This window comes from Sminthopsis crassicaudata, chromosome 6 (genome assembly GCF_048593235.1).
Source record: "Sminthopsis crassicaudata isolate SCR6 chromosome 6, ASM4859323v1, whole genome shotgun sequence".
Taxonomy (NCBI): Eukaryota; Metazoa; Chordata; class Mammalia; order Dasyuromorphia; family Dasyuridae; genus Sminthopsis; species Sminthopsis crassicaudata.
The window spans coordinates 215,890,008-215,912,964 of NC_133622.1; the positions used below are offsets into that span (position 1 = coordinate 215,890,008).

A 22,957-nucleotide genomic window follows, 5' to 3' on the forward strand; every position below is an offset into this window, starting at 1 on the left:
TGGTGATATTATACATAAAATGCATGTCCTTTTAAAGATGACCTTTGCTCACAGTTAATCTCTCAAAGTTAAATTGACTTTGCTGTGGGTGAATGGGGATGTGGTGACTTGATGAGATGGCTCGGAGCTATCTGAAATAAAGATTTCTTAAAGTAATTGGAAATATTGAACCTTGGGAATTGAAGATACAAGGTCGATAGGACTACCATTTTGCACATTTTTTTTCTTTTTTTAGGATTATAATTTTAGAGTTGAAAAATACCTTGGAGATGATCAAATCCAAGTTCTTGTAATTTTTCAGGTGAGGACAATTTAGCACAGAGAGTTGAAAGAATGCTCAGTGTTCAACAGCTAGAATATGAAGGAGGGTTCAAACCCAGGCCTTCAAAAATCCAGTTCCAGCACTCTGCCCACCACAGAACATTGGAGAAACTGGGCTATAGGGGGAAAAAAGATTATATTTCCTATGATCTCAAAGAAGAGCACTAAGACCAATTTGTGGAATATTTTATAATTGTTTTAATTTAAAGAAAATGTAATACTACAAATAAAAATTATTAAATGCTATTATTCGCAAAAGGAATAACATGCCATCATTAAATTTTCTATTGTTCTGGAGAAAATGTATAAGGTCCAAGTCTACTATTTTCATCTAGAAAATAGAATATGTAAAGGGGAGGTCCAAGTCTACTATTTCATCTAGAAAATAGAATATGTAAAGGGGAGTAATACAAAATGTCCATAAAAGCAGATAATGAAAATCCATCAAATACCAGATTAAGACTATATTTTATTTGAGATAAGAAGGAACCTCAGAAAGTTCTTGTGAAAGGGAGTCACATAGTCAGACTTTTTTTGTCTCAGCATCATTTCCTAGACTGAGTATGGATGATGAAATAGAAGAGGAAATACTTCCAGCAGGAGCAAGTAGGAGGCTGTTAAAAAAGGTCCAAATGAGACGTGATGAGGATTTAGATTATATCGGTCTCCTTGTGAGTGGTGAAAAGTGGATATAAAGGAGAGAGATTTGGTGAGGTAAAATCAACAAGACTGGAAACTAATAAAATGGGGCAGATAGGAAAGCAAAAGAAAGGCAGGAGTCAAAGAAAACTGTCCAAGAATATAGTCTGTTTTTAATAATAGTTCCCTTTAATAATAGTACCCTGTTTAATAATAGTACTATTACTTCCTATCCTTCACTCCCATCCAAAAGCCCATACATCCATTATCACTTTGTCTCTACACACATACCCACACATACCCACACATACACACAACATATTTTCTATTTACATATATATATATATATATATGTGTGTGTGTGTGTGTGTGTGTGTGTGTGTGTGTGTGTGTGTGTGTGTGTATGTGTTTTCCTTTGATAGACTATAAACTGCTTTAGAGCATAAAATGGTTCATTTTGTGGTTAGCATCTCTAGTCCTTATTACAGGACATGTAAAACCATAGATATTTAGCAAATCCTAGTGGACTGATTTAATAAAACCATGAATATATGTATTCTCATGGCAGAGATGACATCTATCTAAAATGGAATTTACTGTATTAATTTGCTGATTTTTAAAATACAAATGCTCATTTCAATAGAACCAAATTAACTAGTCATTCAAATTTAATTTGGATCTATGTTTAGTCCTATTCTGACTGAATGTCATGATATATGAATGTGATGGGGTACTTTTTTTGTTGTAAGAAATGATAAAGACGATGGTTTCAGAAAAACCTGGAAAGATTTACATGAACTGATGCTAACTGAAGTGAACAAAACCAGAAGAATTCTCTGAACAATAATAGTAATGTAAAACTACTTGATTGTGAAAGACTAAGTAACTCTTAGAAACTGTTTAGATGGGGGGAAGGGAAAAGAAGGAAAGCTCTGTCCAAAAATTTTGATATTGTGCATTCTCTGTTAATGAATTACTTTCTATTCTCCATTCCCACCCAAAGATCCATCTCTTATCTTTTATCTTTACATGGCTATGCCCTCTCTGGCTTGAGGATAAATACAGTGATTCATAACAATTCCAATGAAATAAAATGCTATTTCCAGAGAGAAGAGACTGATGGAATCAGAAAGAGAGATTTTGTATGACTTCAAATGTGTAATATTTTTATTTTTACTTTTTCCATGGTTGAGGGAGGAGTTCTGAAAGCAGAAAGAGAATAGTAGCTAAAAGAAAAAAGATATATATACTTATATATATATATATATGTGTGTGTGTGTATATATATATATATATATATATATATATATATATATATATAATTAAATAAATATTTAATCAATATTATTATTAATTTAATCTATTTAATTTAATATTTAATATAATCTAATATTTAACTTAATTTAACATTATTTATCTCTAATAAATATATAATATAGTATTACATAATATATTATAAATATATAAATATGAAAGATATATAGAAAAGGGTGGAATACTAGCTATAAAATTTTCACTATTTCTGGCCATAGCAACTCATGAAGCCAGAGTGCATGGAGTGATTGTGATCTCTCATTATAAGGGCATTATTAGAACTGGAAAGAAGTCTCCAAATGAAATCCAAAACAGATCAGTATTTCATCTAGTTCAAGCCTTAGATTAGTTTTGCTTCATTTGCTGGGAGTGTTTTGATCCATTCCTGTAATTTTATGACATAGGAAAATTCTGTACAGAAATTCTCTTGACTAGTATAAATCATTTTCTCCTCTGCCACCTGTACTTCTACAGAGCTTTTGGGGCTGGAAGAAGGTGACTTGTTCAGATTTCATATACAATGCACAGTCAGATGCAGCACCTGAACCTAGGAATTTCTCACAGCAATGGCATTCATTACACAGTCCTGTCTCTTGCATCCTGTTTTTACAATCATAACTGCTTTTCTAAGGATACTTATAGCAATTTTTAAAAACTCAACTGCTTTGCCTACTGCTTATATTTCTTGCTACTCATGTTTTCCACTTGGACTTTTCAGGTATGAACATGAACAAGAATGAAATAGAAAAAGAACAGCCTTTAAAGCCTTCTAGAAGTCAAACCCATCCTCAAAATCTGAGTAAACTTTCTTCATTTTATTGCTCATATCAGACACAACCACAATCTTCAAGTCCAGGACCATCAACCACTCATAAAATAGAGCATGGTAAGTTACTTATTCTTGGCTTGGGAGATTGGAAAAGAAAGTTCTAGTTAAGGTTTTGTTGGGTCCCTGTGAACTACCTTGAGATTTCATGTCAACAGGATTCTTAGATGCAATTAGAAGTACAATATGTTCAGAAAAATATTGAATCTTATAAACTAAAGACCCATAAGTGACCCTGCATTCTTGAAATTTGGCCTTGAAGTCAAAGTTCTGTTTGGTTATACAAAGCTAGAAAGTCTCAAAAGATATGGTCATAAATGAATTCTATGCTTATTCTCTGAGAAGCAGTCTAACATTGTAAATGTGAGCCTTCTCAGAAGGAAGCCATTTGGTGATTTTTTTTCCCATTTGTGACAATTGATGAAAATTATCTACTGAAGTGTACCGATATAAATGGATAGAATATCCACATTGGTGAAATTACAGAACCTTCGTGTAGAATGGGGGTTCTTAGCTTTTTTAAAATCATGGACCTTTTTGAATGATGAAGTCTATGAATTCCTTCACAAAATAACATTGGTTGTCTCTATACATAAGTGATGGAAATGTTAAATTTAAATTAGAGGTTAGTGGATATAAAGATATAATTTTCCCCTTCTAATTTTAATTTTTATTCTATTTATGGACCTCTTGGAAATCTGGAATCTAAGTCAAAAGTCCCTGATGTTCAGGGGAAGATGTCATAGAGTGAAAGGTTTTAAAAGAAAGATAGATATTTTAAAGATTATGAGGTGAAAGAACTGGTAAATGTTTGCTTCCTTTTAAAGGGAAGTTACATATGGACAGAATGTGGCTCAACATAGCTTTATGAGATCTGGCTGATGAAAAAGGAACCCTACAAGCAATGTAATACAACTCTTTTAGAAATTTTAAGTGACTTATAATTCCCATTTAATTGTCTTATAACTCCTATAGTGTTGTGTCAGAACTGGGCCACTTCAAATTGAGGTCCTCTAACTTCAGTAGGCTTTCTTTCCATTGTAATATAACATAAGGAAGTTCTTTCTTACAACTAGGGACTTGGAACAATGGAAGGTACCTTGTCATGAAAATAATGATTCCTTTAACTAGGATATAGAATTTGAATTACAATCCTTTAATACTGGTTCCACAGGACAGAATAATCTGTTTTATCTCTTCTGTCACTTTAATTAATTCTGCTCAGCTCTCTTTTAGGATTGCTTTGTAATGTTTTATATATATATATATTTATATATTTATTTTTTATTATATATATTATAAATAATAAAAAATAAAATATATTTATTTATTATTATATTTATATATATATATTAATCTGTATTAATATATATATTTATATATATAAAACAAACCATTTATAAGTATGTATACATTCAGTATAATAGAAAACTCTCATCTCCCATCTGCTCTTCCACTTTGCCTATTTCATCCTATTGGATTTTTAAGGGCAGAGATTATTTCTGCTTAGTTTTTGTGTCTCTACTACATAACACATTGTCTGAAAGTCCTCACTATTGTTAATTGATTAATAAAATATTTAGAAGGAAGGTGAAAGTTGTCATGCTATAATATAGAGAGAGTTAACTTTGGGGCAGGCCTGGGGACAAGTCCCACATCTTACACCTAAATGCTGATTTTGTGATCCTAAATCAACCATTTATCTCCTCAATGCAACCAGGCTGTCCTTCAAGACTCTGAGTTATAGAGTAAGCATATTTGCATATTTCCTGAGGATTTTCTATCCAGTGAAATCGCAGGTTTTTAATATGATGCATTTAATTCTTATTTGAATTCTGTAAAAGGCCAGCAAAGTTGAAGATGAAAACCCAGGTGAACTATCACTGTTGGTACCTGTTTTCTCTGACCTTGGCCCTATGGCTCTTCCAAAAGCAACCAAATCCAAGATAGAATGGCTTCTGGATTTGCGTGCCTGGGTATTTAGTGGGAGTTGAGTGGGTAGGGAGATAATAGGGGAAGCAAATTCAAATTTCCTGGCAGATATGGGTCTTTAACAGGATGTGAAGGCTTTGGCCACTCCTGGCACACCACATTTAGCTAATGAGTACTGCACCAAAATGTTGGCTTGCAGGAGGCTTTTGGGTACCACTAGTGTTGGTTTTCCACTGCATACCCCCCCTAGATGTGTGAGAATCATCCAACTCACCTCATAGCTCCAACGCTCATCTCTTCCTCTACTTGGTAAGCAGCCTGTGCTTAGAGACAGCCCCCACTGCAGAGTCAGGAGTTGGCAGCTGTGTCAGACTGAGAGATTGAGAGTTTAGTCTAGCAAATGAGCCAGTGGAGAATTGAGTGGGCTGATTTTAAGGACAATAATGAGTTGGTGAATAGGAGAGCTGAGAACCATTACATTCTAGTTTAATTTAGGACACTTTCCTATCCATAAGTGAAGCCATCAATAGTTGATTATGGTAAAGCAATTACAGTCTATCATGTAGTCTTCTGCATGAAGTTCTGCAAAAAAGTATTTCCTATAATCTCCATTATTAGAGTAGTAACTATAATGACTCGAACCTTGTTTATTTTTGTGTATAAATGAGTACATGTTGATTTTTCCTTAATAAAATGTAAGCCTCTGCTATATCAACTCTCATAGCTCCCTAATGCCTGTATATTAATAACTAACTCCTTTTTATATCTCTGTTAAGGTTCAGACCTGTCTTTATAACCTTTTTTGGACATTATTCTCCCTCTTGCACTCTGATGTAGGCAAACTAATTTTCTCTGTTCCTAATATATATTCTGCACATCATCCTCCAAGGCTAACTGGGTCTCCCCTCACCTCTCCTTCTTAGAACACCTTTTTTTCTTCAAGATGGTGGCTAAGCATTTCCTGATCCTTCCAATAACTAGTGTCCTCCATCCCAAACTACTATGACTTTATTTGTATCAATTCTCTTTATAGTCATTCTTTGTATATGTTCATATATGTGTATGTGTGTGTGTGTATGTTTCTGGTCTTGCCTATTGAAATGTAACAACCTTCTTGTTAACAGTGATTGTTTCGTTTGTATGTTATATGTTAGATAGTGTCTATCCTTAGCACTTAGCACAGTGCCTGACAAACAGTAGGAGCATAATAAATGCTAGTTGACTGATTATATATTAATTTCCCCTGAAACTAGCACAATGACTAGCACAAAATAGGCATTTTTTCTATATTTGATTTTTAATTGATTCCTGACCTTATTTACCCCAGACCTAAAGAAGAGTATATCATCTGTCCTTTTCAGGTAGGAAGATGAACAAGGTAGAAAGCAATTTGTACAAGCTATCCTCTTCAGCATTTAGTGATTCATGCTTAGGTAAGTTCATTTGTGAAATGCTACCTCCTAGTCTCCTTTCCATGTTAACTGTGTATTTAAAATCTTGATCATTTTTTTTTCAGTGATACACAATTGACTTTCAGGCATTTGACATTGAAATGTCAAATTCTAACAATTGAATATCAATTCCTCACCATTTATATTTTGTGCTCTGCTTTAATATATACAGGACTGGTCTTTAGGTTAGTTAAGTGATTTATGTCAGACAAAAGGTCTTTGAACTAATTCATTCACCCTGTGTTCCTGTGTAGACAAAACTCAGTTGTAAATCTCTTAATACTTTAGTCATCTCTAGACTAACCACTGGATACTACTGTTGTCCCACTTCTCCTCTAGGTTATGGTGGGGGAGAGGTGGTACATATTTCCAATTATAAAAAAAAAAATGTGAGTCTTTTGCTGTTGCAGTCAAGCTTTGAACATGTCTTCTCCAAGAAGTCTTCAGAATAGTCTTTTAAGTTCACTTGTATTATAATGAAAGGTTGTGTCATAGCAAGCCAGCCAGGTCAGCCTTTCAGAAAAATTCAATCCAATTCATCTTTCACAAAGGGAATTCTTCCTACAAGATTGCCCTGGAGGTCAGCCTCCCTCTTTCGATTTTAAATTCTTTTGAGGTAAGGCAAGATAAGCCCCTATATTGTTTGGGCTGATTTATCTCAACCCTTCTGGAGAAGAGATAGTACCTCTAAAGGAATGACAAGTTAAGAGATGTTCTCTTGAAAATAATAACAAGTTCTGGTAATAGTGAAATATAAAAGAGAAATTCTATTAAAATAATGGATTCCTAAAATGGTAAAATACCAAAAACCAAAATACGGTTTTTCCCTTAGAAAAAAAAATTGGTCTGAGAGCAAGGAAATTAGAACATTGTTAAAATGGCACCCCCTTAGGGAAAACTTTATTGACCTGGAACTTTAATAAATGGAAGAGCTTTCAGGTTATGTTAAAAATATATACAGTCCAAATGGGTAGCAAAATTGGCCTAAAGAAGGGACTTGACTTGTGACAAATTAAGCACTTAGACTTTCAGTAAGCAATAAGAAGGCTAACATGTTTGTGTTTATGTTATTGTTTTGTCTGTGTTTTTATTGTCTTTGTAAATTGCTCAGAGGGTAGCTAGATGGCACAATGGATAGAGGGCTGGGCCTGAAGTCAGCAAGACTCATTTTCCTGAGTTCAAATATGGCCTCAGAAACTTATTAACTGTGCAATCCTGGTCATCACCCAATCCTGTTTGCCTCAGTTCTTCATCTGAAAAATGACCTGGAGAAGGAGGTGATAAACCACTCTAATATCTTGCCAAGAAAACTCCAAAAGGGGGTCATGCAGAATTGGGCATGGCTAAAATAAACAACACAATGCTCAAAAAAACCTTTGTCTTGTGTCATATTTAGTGATAACTTTTTTTCTTCTTTTTCCTTCTTTCTTGTTGCTTTTTTTTTTTTTTTTGTATGTTCTGATCTTAAAAGATTTCTAAAGGGGAAATGCAGCCAGCCAGAAAGACTGCAGAAAAACTGCAACCAAAGACTTTAATATGTTGAGGATGATTAATGAAGTTTAATACTTGAAGTCGTTCTCCTAGCTGGCTTGCCAAAAATGTGATGGGTGAAGGATGAAATAACTGAGGAAACAAAAGTTTGAGCTCCCAAGCATATAGATTTATCAAGCAATGGATGCCAATTGCATATGAAATCAAGACCAAGCTGCCTCAGTTTGGCACTGGACTTCACATATAGCAGGAGACATTTTTATGCATTAAAAGATAATAAGAACACAAAACATGATTATAATTATTTAATCTGATTCATAACTAGAGGAAGTATTAGGGGATGTTTGGAAGGGAAGAAGAAAAAGATATGAAATGTGTCTGAAATTTTAAAAAGAGTTGTTTCCCTCCCCTCAAGTGTCAATAAAAAAAAAAAGTGGAAATAATATTTGACCAGTATAAAGCCAGTTTTCAGATAAGACACATAGGTTGCTTGAGATGTATAATTGTAAAAAATCTTCTTGTATTAGTCTTCATCTCTGAGTAAGTTTCTGACCAACATAACCTAGATCCTTAATTAAGGGATATCTAAGCTACAGGTAGAAGTGGTCCAGTGTCTCAGCCAAACAGAATTGTTGTTTCTCACAATTCCCATAATTTTTTCACAATGGACTAGACCTATAATTGGATAGATAGGGAACTGAGCTAGAATCAGAATTAAATCCCAAAATGGAGTCAGTTTGGTTCACACACCCAGTATCCAATTTTTCCCCAAAATTGTACAAGAAAGATGATCTGTGTACAAGATTGCAGGTGTGATATGTTAGGTAACATGGCTGCTATCATTTGAGAATGTTTGTAAGCATTTCTCTTTTCATCCAATCCTTATTCCATTGTTATTTCATTCTTCTAGATTATACTATTCACTTGTTTGTCAAGTCTAAACCATCCCAAGTCAAACTCTTTTCTCAGTCCAGTTGAAGGTTTCATAAAAAGGTCAGCCATGTTGCATTTGGATGCAATATGATTAATATGATTATTATGAAAATATGATTATCCATGAAACCATTCTGCCTGGCCACAGTCTAGTTTATCCTCTTAGGATCAAAAATTAAAATATTGGTTTGTCTGTGCAACAAAAAGCAAAGTACTGAGTCAGTTTTTCCACATAAGTGATACTTAACCTTGAATAGAAATGGTCATTTGTGTTATTGTTTTAAAACACTTTTGACTGTGGTCTAAGTCTTAAGTCAAATATCTTTTGAAGAAGTTCATTATTTCTCTTATTCTAAACAATAATCATTTCTTAATATTTCATAGCTTAATTTTGCCTCACTTAAGTCTCACTATCCTGTAGATCTCTCCCTGTCTTTTTTTCCCACTATAAACTTTGGGGATTTATTTTGATTGCTTATCCCGTAGGATATTTGGGAGTCCTATAATTAAATTATTGAGCTTCAAGAACTCTACCTATCTTTCTCATTCATTCAATGGTGTAATTTCAAGCAATAGGAAAATTGGAAAAAGAGGAAGTTTGAAGAAGAAAGAAAATGAATTTGATTTTGAAAATGTTGAGTTTCAATTGTTGATGGAGTATATACATACTATTTATGTGTGTGTATACACATACATATGCATATTCATATGTGTATATATACACACATATATATGATGTATATAGATAAATAGATAAGTGTATGGATATATACATGTATATGTGTATATATATATATATATGTAATATATACACAAACATATAATGCACATATATAGTATCCATATAATATGTATGTTTTTATGGAGAATTCCCACTCTATCAAGTCTTGTCTTAAAGAGTAATAACAGGAAAACAAAGATCTTTGTTCCTCAGCCTGAAATTCCCACCTATTATCCTGAATATATAAGTGAATCATGATGTCAGTTGTTCAATCAAGAACTTAACTATGCTAAAGTCTTGTATTAAGTTCTAGGGATGCAAAAAAAGTAAAACACTTGGGGACATCTGTACATATACAATTCTACTCTTTAAGGAACGTGCATTCAAGATTTCCCAGAATGAATTTGCAGGGAGAGGAAGCTGGTTCGATGTAGAATGGGATGATCAAGCAATATTGTCTAGAAGTCCCAAAGTGCTTGCTTTCTCCATCAACCTTCTGCAAGTTTCCCAGATAGGCATGAAAATATCATAGAAATATGGAATCATAGATTTAATCTAGGAAAAGAATTTAGATTGCCAAAAATTTTAGGATCATGGACTTTGTGCTATAGGAACCCCAGAGGCTGTGTACTACAGTCAGAGAATTAAACAGATGAGTAAATGGAGGTCCATTAAGGTTTTAAGGTCTTGGCCAAGGTCACAAAGATGATAAATTGCAGTGTGGGGATTTTAGCCCAAGTCCTCTTATTTTAGAGCTAATGTTCTTTCTCCAACACCATGCTGATTAAAAGTTAACCCTTTACCAGCAATATAAAATGGGAAGATAAGAATGCTTAATTTGTCTTTGTTAATTGTAATTGTTAATTGTTACAAAAATATTTATCTGAACCCTGCTTTGCCAAAATCTAAACTAATCTTTATTTCCATTGAAATTGTTTTTCAAACATCACTGTATATTCTAATAGTAGGGAAACCATATTAGATTACTAAAACAAGTTTATTTAAAGCTTTTTGAAAGGGTAAAAGGAGAATAAAGAATCCTTGAAATGACTGAATTGTATTGCTTCATTTATCATCATTAGTATGGAAGGTTCTCATTCTTTTACTCTGAAAAAGAGGTGGAGTTGAGTAGGGAAGATATAAAATATTAAGAAAAGTAGAAGATAATGGCTCATAAAGGAGAATAAATTACTGTGGAAGGAAAGTTTGATTGACCATTTGCTCAGAGCCAGAATTAGCATAGAGTGACCAGGAATTTGGCACGAGGTGCTGATCTGAGAAAGATCTGAAAATATATGTGGATCTTCAACAACACAGAGATAATAGATCTTAAGTTCTTATCTTGAAAGGAGGGAGTTACCAGATGCCTTCTTGATTTCTTGGCTCACATGGTCCCAACCCTCTCTGATATAATCATTGATAGTTTTGTATGCACCTAGACATTCATAGCCCATTGAATTCAGTGTCTCAGAATTGGAAGTTGATTTGAGGACACTTTAATGCACTTTGCACCAGGCTCAAAATTACTAATTATAGCTCTGCTCTTCTTTGATTACAAGCAAATCAATTTATCATAGAACTTGTTAGGTCCATGACTATAGAAAGCAGGCCAGCCAGTAAAGCAACTAAGTTGCGTAATGTGCAGATAGTATGCTATATGTTTAGGCAAATCAGGTTAGATTTGGATCCAATAGATAGATACAGCATTTATTGATGCTTGCTGTATATCCCATGCTGTACTAAAGACAAGAGATACAAAAAAAAAATAATACAAACCTATCCTTGTTCTCAAGGTACTTTCATTCTAATGGGAAATAATAAAAAATCAGGGGCAGGGAGCTGGAAAGAAGGTGGGTATCTCCTCAAGGACAAGGCAGCCAACAGAAAGGTCAAGTAGTCCAGATATGAGTTAAGCTTTAGATGTGCTTAAGTTATTTAAAGAATGATAGTCAGACAAAGATAATCCCCTAGGAACTGAGAAAAGTATGCTTATTTTGTTGTGCCATAGTTTCCTTTTACTGTTCTGCCTCAGTTTCCCTAAATTGTTCTGCCTCAGTTTATCTGAATTGTTCTGACTTAATCCCCCTGGTTGCAATCCTCCCTTTCTTGACTATTAGAACTGATATAACTTAGGGCTGGCTATTTTAGGGTCATAAACTGTAAATGTTTAATCTCAGTTTCAGACATCCTGGCTCCTAAGTCCTCCTAAATTATCAAGAATTTATGGTCCTCACCCCCCACTCTGTCAGAACCAGATTGATGGTCCATTCCTGTAAATCCCCACTTGCCAGTGTTCACTTTACCCCCACTTCTGCCTTTGTGCCCTATAAAAATCCTTGGAATCTCACATTTGATGCTGAATTCTTTGAGGCTAATGTCCAATTTAGCCCTGGGGGGTGAAACGGATTCTTATCTGCCCCCCAGAAAATCTCTCCCTTTCAGAAATTCAAATAAAATATTAAAAACTCTCTAATCTCTATCTTGCCTCAGTTTCTCTAGCATTACAATATTTTACTGTCTGCTCATTTTCATTTATTATCTTATATCAGTTACCATGGCAATTCATTGAAATAGATATTGTACAGGATTAGAACTCCCATTTTAGAGATGAAAAAAACAAAAACAAAAACTATTGTCATCAACTAGTGATAAGTCTGGAACCTAAAACCAAGTTTCTTCACAGACCACAGCTCTTTCTAGCATATGATAATTTATTATGTCTACTTAGCAATACCAGCTATAGAAACACTTTCTTTCTTGGTAGAAGCATAAAGTGAAAGCACATGTCAACTCATGTGCCTTGAGAGGTTTTTCAGCACTTTTCATCTCTATGTTCATGCTTTCTCCCTCACTTTTTGTCCCTGGGGATACTTACAAGATACTTGGGTCAGAATTAGAGTTATACTCTGTGATTCATGGTTTAGGGACCAGTAGGCATCTATATCAATCTCAGGTCTTATGTGCTCCCCAATATTTTTCTTTGTGACTGAAAAAAATTAAAAAATGGCTCTGAGAGCCTAACCAATGAGTAATGTGTTTAAAAAAGGCAAACTCATCAACAGCAATTAAATAGCATCCTTAATCACTTCATTAGAATGGCAGCAATGATAAATAGTATTTTAAGTCATCATCAAGCATAACTTAAGTACCTTCTATATGCTTAATACCCTGCTGGATATTGGGAATACAAAGATAAAAAGGAAACAAATCCTACCTCAAGTAATTGTATACTTTAATTCTCTATTTTAAGAGAATTGCTGGAAGGTTAAAGAGGTTTTATTATCATTATTATTATTATTTGCTAGAAGTCACAGATAGGTTTTTAAGCATCACTAATTGTATTTAAATCCCAGATTTTCCTGACTCAATCTAGACCTGGATTTGGCACATCAAGTTGCATCTCAAAATAAGTCTTTTTGGATTTAAAGCAAATTACTTTAATCCACTGACATTCTTGGAATATCTAGAGGAATCAAAGCACTTAAGTTTTGGCTTATGCCTCCACAGTCCGAATGACAGAAATTCATTGATATTGCACAAGATGTCCAGTCAGGTCTAGGCTGAGATTGGCAACATTGGAAAGAACATCCCACGTGATAAGATCATAGATATATCTGAGAACAGATTCCTTCCTTATTTACTGGTGATGCAAAACCAAGTAAATTATCGTAGGTTATGTTTGCAAAGTTCCCTCCCTGCTGTCTTCATTAACTTCACAGTAGTGATTGTGAAGCTTAATTCTTGGCTCTGAGAAATATTGCTCCACTTCCCCAAAAACATTTTCTATTCATTTTAGAGACTGGGAGAAAAAAAAAAAAGCTTGAAACCTATATTATTTCTCTGTTTTTTTTTATTTAGCTTTTCTTCAGATGAGATATTTACAGAGAATATCAGTTTTCTAGAGCTGGAAGAGTATAGGAGAGTCAAAGAAGGAGAAAACAACTTCAAGTTAAATGAGCATCAAGGATGGAGATTGTAACAAAATAGAGGAATGCTCATTTGAGGAGGATTGACTTTAGTGAAATTTGTTGTAGAATTCAAGATTTCTTTTGATCCCCTCCAGTTATATTCCTAAGCCATATTTCTTTCTTGAGTCTCTCGATTGCAACCCAAGTCCTCTCATCCTGAAGACCCTAATAACATTCTATAGCTTATCCATATTGTGCCTTCCCATGATATATTCCATTAACTCCCTCTGACTCCTTTCCATGCTCTACCCAACTTCTCCCAATATTTTTTCTAGATCTGATTGCCTAAGTGAGAGGAAAATAAGTTGATGGAACAAATTTATACCAAAATGTGAATGTTTTCTTCCCAAATATTTTCTTTTTTAAAAGCTGTTTCATTGTTGTTCATTCATTTCTTTGTGACTTCATTTGGGATATTCTTGGCAAAGAGACTGGCATGGTATGCCATTTCCTTCTGCAACTCATTTTACAATTAAAGAAACTGAGTTCAAATCTGGCCTTCCTGATTCCAGGTCTGGTGCTTTCTCAACTGCATTATCTAGCTGCCCCCCTTAAGTGATAGGATTTCAGAAGGTGCTGAAGATCTGTTTGCAGGAAGAAAAGGAAATAGGACCCACTTTAAATTAAACCACTCTGGGAATCCACCTGACTTTGGTAGTAGGATAGAAGAAAAAAAAGTTTGTGAACCCCAGACCTCTCCCTACTTTAGGTAAGAGGTTTTGTTCAATCCTAATTCTCTTTTCCCACTAGGCTACTGGTACTCCAAGTCTGTGACCAGGCCTTTGCTCTTATCTGCAGTTAATAATGGTAACCTCATTTATTGCAAGGGATGACACACATTTATTGTTAAAGCTGAGGAAAAAATGCTCCCTAACACTATCCATCTTAACTTGCACGACCCTCCTCCAAATACTCAAGGACATATCCCTTCCAGATATTCGGCATAGTTTCCTCTCAAATACCCAAAAATATTACAAAAAAAAATTATACAGATGAAGTATATTGGTATCTATTGTAAATTAAAAGTAGGAAATAGTAATTTACTTTAAACCAAAATCTTGCATGTAGTATTTTTCCCAAATACAGAGTTTTCTTAATCCTCCCCACTCACAATCATTATTACTTTGAAAGGAAACTTAGAAATCATATAGTCCAACTCCTTTGTTTAATTGAGGGGAAAACTAATGTTCAGGGAGGTTTGGTTATTTGGCCTAAGGTCATATACTTATAAGGATTATATCATAGATTTGCAGGTGAAAGGGACTTTAATGATAGTCATTTTATGAGAATGGAATCCCAGGTAAAAAGTGGCCCAGTGAAGATTTCAACTCATATCTTCCAGATTACAAATCCAACACTCGTGAATATAAGACACAAACCAGTATCTTGTAACTATGCCATACTATCCCTCATAAATCATAAAAGTGTGAGGTATGAAGACAAATAAATAGAAGTAAAAAGAAAGATCATTAGTTTGTTGCAGAGAACTCAATAAGTAGTCTGACATTTCATCTACAGAATATTGGTGTTCACAAGAGCATTTTGAGGAGTTTCTGAGCATTAAGGTGATGTCCCTGGATCACTTCAATTGCATTTGATTTGGTAAGCATTTGAAGCTTTGGAATTGCTGTGGTAAAAATTGTTTTTTTTGTCTTTTGTAATCAACTCAGAAGGTTTAATTTAGGAATACAGACACACCAAACATATGTAACTATGGGGAGACTAGAAATCAGTAACTCCCTTCCCTTAGCAAGTTTCAAGGGAACTTTTAAACCATAGGATATGTAATTAAATTCTATTTTTATTAGCCTTATAGTTGGGTTTATCTGTACTTTAGCCTTGATGCAAAATCTTATCATCTAACCAATAACAAGAACCATCTGTTTCATTAGATACAGATACATCAAGGATACAGATTGGTCATTTGGTAATGTAAAAATAGAGAGAAATGCAAGAATTCTTGTTCTGAATGGACTGAAGTGAAGTTTTTAAGATGGATTCATTCATGACACAATAAGAAAAATGAAAAAAATATTCACAGCCAAGAAGCTTCCATCTTACTAAATGAAATAGCTTATTCTATGATTAATTCTTTTGGTAATGAGTTGGAATTTGTGCTCTTCTAACTTCCCTTATGACCCATGACCCACATTTACAAAACTATTGGAGCAGTGCTGCTAGTCATATTCTAGAATTGAGAATCCAAAGAGAAATCATTGTCTTACACAATTTAGATTCATAAAAATAGCAATTCTCAATAGCTACTTCTCAAGAGTCATTAGCTAAGGAAAGCAACCACAGATGTAAAAAATCACTTCATTAGCAATTTCTGATTTTTAAGCCATCAGCATTGTTGCTTCAACTAAACTGAAAAGAATACAGCTCAGGAAACATAATTTGATGACCAAATTCAAGTGGAAAGCGACTTCTCACTAAATGTCCCACTTCTTTTACATTTCCCATAAGTGACTATCCTTAAGGAATAAGGCACTGGGCCTTGTAGTCTGGAAGGTCAGGATTCAAACTTGAATTTAGTTGCTTACTAGCTATAATTAATTTCACTTAATTTCTCTCTACCTTAGTTTTCTCCTTTATAAAAATGAAAGAAGCGCACTTAATGGTCTCAAATATCCTGCTTTGTACATGTGATGCTAAGATTTTGAGTGATGGCCCTGGAGTAAGGAAGACTCCTCTGAGTTCAAATCTGTTTTCAGACACTTACTAGCTATATGATTGGGCAAGTAATTTTACCTTGTTCGCCTTCGTTTCCCAATTTATAAAATGAGCTGGAGAAGACAATGATAAATCTTTCTAGTAACTGCCAAGAAAACCCCAAAAAGGGTTACAAAGAATAAGTCCCAACTGAAATGGCTGAACAGCAACAGCAACAAAAATATTTTGTCAAAAATTATATTACGATGAATGTGAAGAACTTGTTAAGTTAAATATGAAAAGTTCTATTTAGCATACATCCATATTTTGTCATAGTTTTTTGGTGGATTTAGTATTTAAAATTCAAGATAGTCTTTTTTACAGAGATTCATCCATAGTCCTGGAATGTTTTTTGATTTGTTCACTTTGCTTTGTTGTTCAGGCCACAAAGGAAAACCTTTTGATGCTTCCATCCATCCATTTGTTAAGCAATTATTTAGAGCCAATTAGGTGCTGAGCCGTATGTTAAGCACTATGGGAAATGCAAAGATAAATAGGAAACATGGTTATTATTAGCAGAATTATAGTTTCTACTTACAAAGTGTATTAGCCTTGCAAAGCATTTTCACTGCATTATCTCATAAGACTCTAACCCTGTGAGACATTCTGCCATAACAGTAAGACAATTAAATGTATAAGGAAAATATATCTCAGAGTAGTCGTGTGACTCATCACAGATCACTGATTGCAAATGACAAAGCTTGACTATGACCTAAATCTCCTAACTCTCAAATTTGTGTGTCACTTTTAGTATACTAAGTAGAAAAAATGTTTGAACTGGGAATACATTTGACATTAGATGATATGATGTAAAACTTTCAGTTCAGTAGTCAGTGGCTTGATTCTTCCTAATCACACCCATCTTACAATATTGACAACCTGGTTCCATTAATGCATGTGATAGTGAGATTTACTATTATTAAGCAAAGCTTTCAGTTTCGGGGTTAGTAAAGTTGAGGCTTTGGTCTTTGGTCTTTGGAAGATTAAGTTTGAATTCTTCTTCAGAGAGTTAATATCTGGGCAAATCATTTAAGCTTCTCAATTATTTTCCTTATATATAAAATAGGATATTCAGATATCTCACAGTTTCCGCATCTGTACAATAGAGATTGGAAGAACTGTTCTCTAAAATGTCTTTCACGTCTAGAGTTGGGATTTATTTTAATTTTTTTTCTGGGGGTGTGGATTAAGCAAGTAAGATTAGAAGATCCGAATCATTATCAAAAGCTAATAATCCCTAGCCTGGTCATTCTTCCCAAACACTGACAATTATTACTAAGGATAAAGATAAAGGATTATTTTTAAATGCTCTAGGAGAAAGAAATCCATCATTGAGTACAATGGCTTTCTTCATCTGATGCTTTTCACTTAAACACCATTGACTATGTTATAAACAATATGCTGAATTAGAGACCTTGGATGTCTGATGCAAGATTGTCCATCGTCATGTCTCAGATAAAAAGCTTTTATATCATTCAGAAGGATGCAAGCTTTGGGAGGACAGTAGTTGATTTTTGTTTTGTCTTTGGCCAGTTCCTGGAATATTGTTCATTTGTTTTTCAGTTACATCCAACTCTCTGTAACTCCATTTGGAGTTTTCTTGGCACATATTTTGGGGTGGATCTCCAGCTCATTTTATGGATGAGAAACTGGTTCACATAACTAGTGTCTGAGGCCAGATTTGAACTCATGAAGATGAATCTTCCTGATTTTGAGTCCAGTGCTCTTTCTACTGTATCACCTAGCTGCCCTTATAATGTAGTGCTCTGCAACCAATAAATACTTATATATGTTTGTCAGATTGGATTGAATGGAATGGTTTAAAGTTTTGTGGGTTTTTTTTTTAATATAGCAGGTGCATTTGTCTAGTAATTTCAAACTTTGAGAAAAAAGCAAAAATAAAGTTCTAAATTCCTAGATAAATATGAATAAATTAGTTTTAACAAAGAACATTTTTTTTGCACTTCGCTCTTCTCTCTATGGGAAAATTACATAAAAGGATTTATTTGAATCCACAATGGCTTAGTTACTGAAATCCTTTTTGGAAACAAGAAAAGAGATATAAATCACAAATTCTTAACTAGGCATTATGAATGTATTTTTCTCAAAAATAAAAAGTGTTTAGTAGAGTGTATTATTTTTATCCTTGCCTATTTTTAAAAAAAGAATAATATGTTTAGAATTGGAAATACAACAATATAACTTTAAAAGTTTCTTTAAAAATATGATATTCAAATTGCTTATCCATCCCAGAGAGGAGGAAGGGAAGAGAAGAAGAGAAAGAGTGTTTAAAACACAATTTTTAAATGAATATTAAAAATTTTTCTACATGTAATTGAAGAAAAAATAAAATGTTCAAAAAAAGTTTTGTAGAATTCTCCAGTAATTCCATATAGATAGACCAGGATATTTGATCATTGTCCTCCCCCAAGTTCCTCACCAATTTTAGTCATTCATTTTCTACCACTTTAATTTCCCTTTTTGATATTCAATTATTTAAAATTTCTATTTGGTACTCTGTTATTGGGGTATTTTACATGTTTTCACAAAATCATCTATTTCTTAAATTTCTAGTTTTGCTGATATATAAAAACAGTAGATTATAGTAATTACTTTCAATTTTGATTTTCCCCTTCACTCATTTTTAATTTGATTAGTTTCCTTCAACTTTTTTCATTAAGCTAAAAGTTGATCAATTTATTAGATTTTTTCAAATAACTAGGTTTTGGGTGATTTTATATCAATTTTTAACAATCAGTTTTATAACACTTTACTTATTTTCAGTTATGTATTTCCCATCAAATTTTGAAGATTTCCTCATTAAATTTATATTTATTGATCTCTTAAGTTTCTAAGGTTTAGTTGAATATTCACTTCATTAATCCTGCATTTTTTATTTAGCTAATATATGTTTTAAAGAATATATAGTATATTTTTAGTGGTCCCATTCAGAAGGCATCAAAAATAGTTTGATTCTAAGAGCTACAATAGTTCTTTCCATTCCATATATTTTTCTTTTTTTCTTTCTATTAGCTATGAAAAAAAGCATTAATGCCTTGAATTATTGTGTATGTCTTTTTTTCCAAATCAGAACTTTTTTCTTCAATAAATTTAGATGCTATGTCATTTGGTGCATTCATCCTTAAAATTGACATAGTTTTGTTATCTGTGTCTCCTTTAAGCATGATGAAATCAACTTGCTTATCTATATTGATGTTGTGGTTTTGTTTTGCTTTGCTGATGACATGATTTTGGTTCAGTTTTCTTTTTAATTCACCTGATGTAGAATGTTTTAATTCTATGTATCTATATTTCTATCTACAGATAGCTATATATATATATATGTTTATATATCACTTTCCTTTTTAGATTTTTTTAAAACTGAAGGGTTTTTTTCTATTTTCTTCATTTAATTAATTCATTTAAGTAATTCACATTTTAAATTATTGATTAGGTTTAAGATTATTTTGTTCTTTTTCTCTATTAAAATCAATACTTGGAACTTATAACCAGTTTCCTTAAAGTGTTTAGGATAACCTTGTTCGCACAAATTTTCTACTATATTTATCAGCCCTTTTCCTAGTTTGGGAGTTATATTTAAATCATTATTTCCCCTATTTATTTAGTTACTTATTTCTCTCCTCTATTCCCTTTTCCCATCTTTCATTTAAGTATTAACTTAAAATTGTCGGTCCTTTTTTCTGTTGCAACATTTTTGGGTTCTTTTTTTCCTCCTGCTTCAAAGAAAGAATTTTTTTCTTCATTGTTTCTCTCTTCTTCCTGTCTATTTTGAGATGTTACTTTTATCATTTTAGGTTTACTTATTTATCGTTTTTTTATTTCTTTATTAATTTTTTAATTTCTTTGTATTTCTCAAAGAATTATATGGAAATGTAGTTGATTGTGAAAATATTTGGATTTATTTTTTCTTATAATGACCTGATTTCCAAGAAATAAAAATAGCTTACAGAAATATATAAATTCAGAAGCCATTTCTAATTGATAAATAAATGGTCTTGATGATTCTAATTAAGGTATTTCCAATAGATAACTGGTTCAGGTATATAAACAGAAAAGATATGTAAATTAGTATTATCCACATAAAAGGATCACCACATTATCAATAATAGACATGGAAATCAAAATAACCATAATGTTTTACCTCTAAACCTTACAACAAATCACAGATAACCAAACATGAGAATATTCGATGAATATGATGAAAGAATGACATAGTAATAAATTCTATCTCAAGAAGGAAATTGGTCCTACTATTCTGGAAAGCATTTTAGAACTGCAAGAGATAATGATAAAATCCTTTGATCCATAGATCTCACTGCTGGGAATCTGTCCCAAGAAGGTCAGTGGAAAAAATGACCCTAGGTACATGAACATATCTATAGCAGTATTTTTCTTAATAGAAAATACCTGGAAATTAAAAAAAAAAAGCTTTCCATTGGTTGTGGAATTGATTTTTAAAAAATATTGTACATGAATGAAATAGAATTGTGGTATATGAATGGTATGGAATATTATTATTGTGTAAGAAATGATTAGCAGGATGAATACAGAGAGGCCTGGAGAGCATGAACTGAAGCTGAGTGAAATGAGCAGAACCAGAAGATCATTATACACTTCAACAATAGTACTGTATGAGGATGTATTCTGATGGAAGTGGAGATCTTCAACAAAGAGAAGATCTAATTCAGTTCCAATTGATCAATGATGGACAGAATCAGCTATATCCAGAGAAGGAACACTGGGAAATGAGTGTTAACTATTTGCATTTTTTTCCCAGGTTATTTTTACCTTCTGAATCTAATTCTTCCTGTGCAACAAGAGAACTGTTTGGTTAACATAATTAACATGTATAACACTGCTTGCCATCTAGGGGAGGGGATGGAGGGAGGGAAGGGAAAAATTGGAACAGAAGTGAGTGCAAGGGATAATGTTGTAAAAAATTATCCATGCATATGTACTGTCAATAAAAAGTTATTATGTTTAAAGTGATTATACTAATGTCATGGTAAAATTGAAATATTAATAGCTACTACAGGGCAATGTAATTTAAGAAACAATAGCAATAAATGATTTCAATGTGAGAGTATTGACAAAAAATGCTGATTCAGTTCTTATGAAAGTTTATATTATTAGATTACTTATTTTTTACATAGATTTCAAAGTGTATAAAACACTGGACCTAAAGTCAAGAAGTACTCAGATCAAATCTAGTCCCAAATTCTTAAAAGCCATATGACTCAGTGTGAAGTCTGGACTAGCTCCCTGGAGCCTCAGAATCAGCCAGAGTCAGGATAAGCAAAAGTCTTTGGTCTTTAGGGGGAGAAGTGAAGGAGATGGACAAAACTGTCAGGACTTTTGCCAAGTATCCTTCCTTGATTCTAGACTTCTGAATCTCCACACTTCTCTCCTCCTCCTTCTGAGGCCAAGTGAAGTTCTCTTGCCTCTCTCACTCCATTCCCTAATCCTTCCTTACAATTTTCTTAACCTCAAGTATTGAGCCAGCATTAACTGTGAGAAGAGAAATTCTAAACATGTTAATAGAGTCACTGTCCAATAGGTAATTAGCCTTAAGTGATCGGTTGTCTGATTCAGGTGCACCTATTCAGAATTTCAGCCCTTTACAGCTCAGGACACCTAAATTCTGACTGCCTCACTTTTCCTAACCTGTGAAGTGGGAATAATAATAACATCTATTTCTGAGGATCTTCAGAAAAATAAAATGATTTTGTTATGTGCTTTGTAAACTATAAAGCATTACATAATGCTAGCTATTATTTGTTTTATTATTTTAAAGGCACTGAAAATGAAAGAAAAAAGAGCAATATTTAGTCTTCATATCCAACAAGTATTTTGTACCTGCTGTGTACCAGGAACTTTACTAAGCGCTGGTATTCCAAAGACAAATATGAAATGGCTCCTGTCCTTAAAGACACATTTCAATCAGGTAGTCTATCCTGATAAGGGATGGGGGGAGAGTTGAGAGGTGGGTTAGAGGAGGACTTCTGAAACTTTTTCCACTTGTCACCCCTCTTTGATGAGAAATGTTTACAGGACTCATAAAATATGCACATTTTATATCTATATGGACACATAAAATAGATGTACAAATTAATCATTTGCAGGACCCATAGTGTTGGGCTTTTTTCATTGGATTTTGGTTATGAGATTTATAGGAATCATTTTGTCTTTTTTGACTTTAAGACATATGCTTACTGATTCTTTTCCTCTATAGGGAGAAATTCAAGGGAGGCAAAAATAGACTTAGTAAACAGTGTGGGAATTGCAATTTAGCCATAGAAAAAGGACCTTGGAAACCATTTGGTTCAGTTTCCTTATTTCACAGTTAAGAAAACTGAGGATGAGAGATATGAAGTCACTCATACAAAGTTACATTGCTAGTAAGTGTCACAATCAGAATAGAAGCTGAAGTCTCCTAACTCAAATTCATATAAGGAACCAGCTGTTACATGGTATCTAGAGCTAGAGGGAAGATCTTCAGGTGCCAGATATCTTCAGATCATCTTAGCCAAGGAGAAAACGCCTGACAGTAGTAAATACTCAAAAAGTATTTTCCTTCTAGCAGGATTATTGGTCAAAACATTGGTGATTATTTTATTTTATTCATTTT

The 22,957-nt window shown here is 33.3% G+C and overlaps 1 protein-coding gene across 6 annotated transcripts in view; it reads left to right on the forward strand.

The window, feature by feature from the left end:
* Nucleotides 1-22,957, forward strand: part of ANO3 (anoctamin 3) — a 555,530-nt gene that overhangs the window by 324,043 nt on the left and 208,530 nt on the right. For 5 of the 6 annotated variants that reach the window (XM_074275261.1, XM_074275266.1, XM_074275263.1 and 2 more), the window contains exons 2-3: nucleotides 2,993-3,160; nucleotides 6,394-6,465. In XM_074275261.1, coding sequence (XP_074131362.1) covers nucleotides 2,993-3,160; nucleotides 6,394-6,465 — 240 coding nt within the window. The remainder of the gene's footprint in view (nucleotides 1-2,992; nucleotides 3,161-6,393; nucleotides 6,466-22,957) is intronic. The other variant, XM_074275262.1, reaches the window with a different exon arrangement.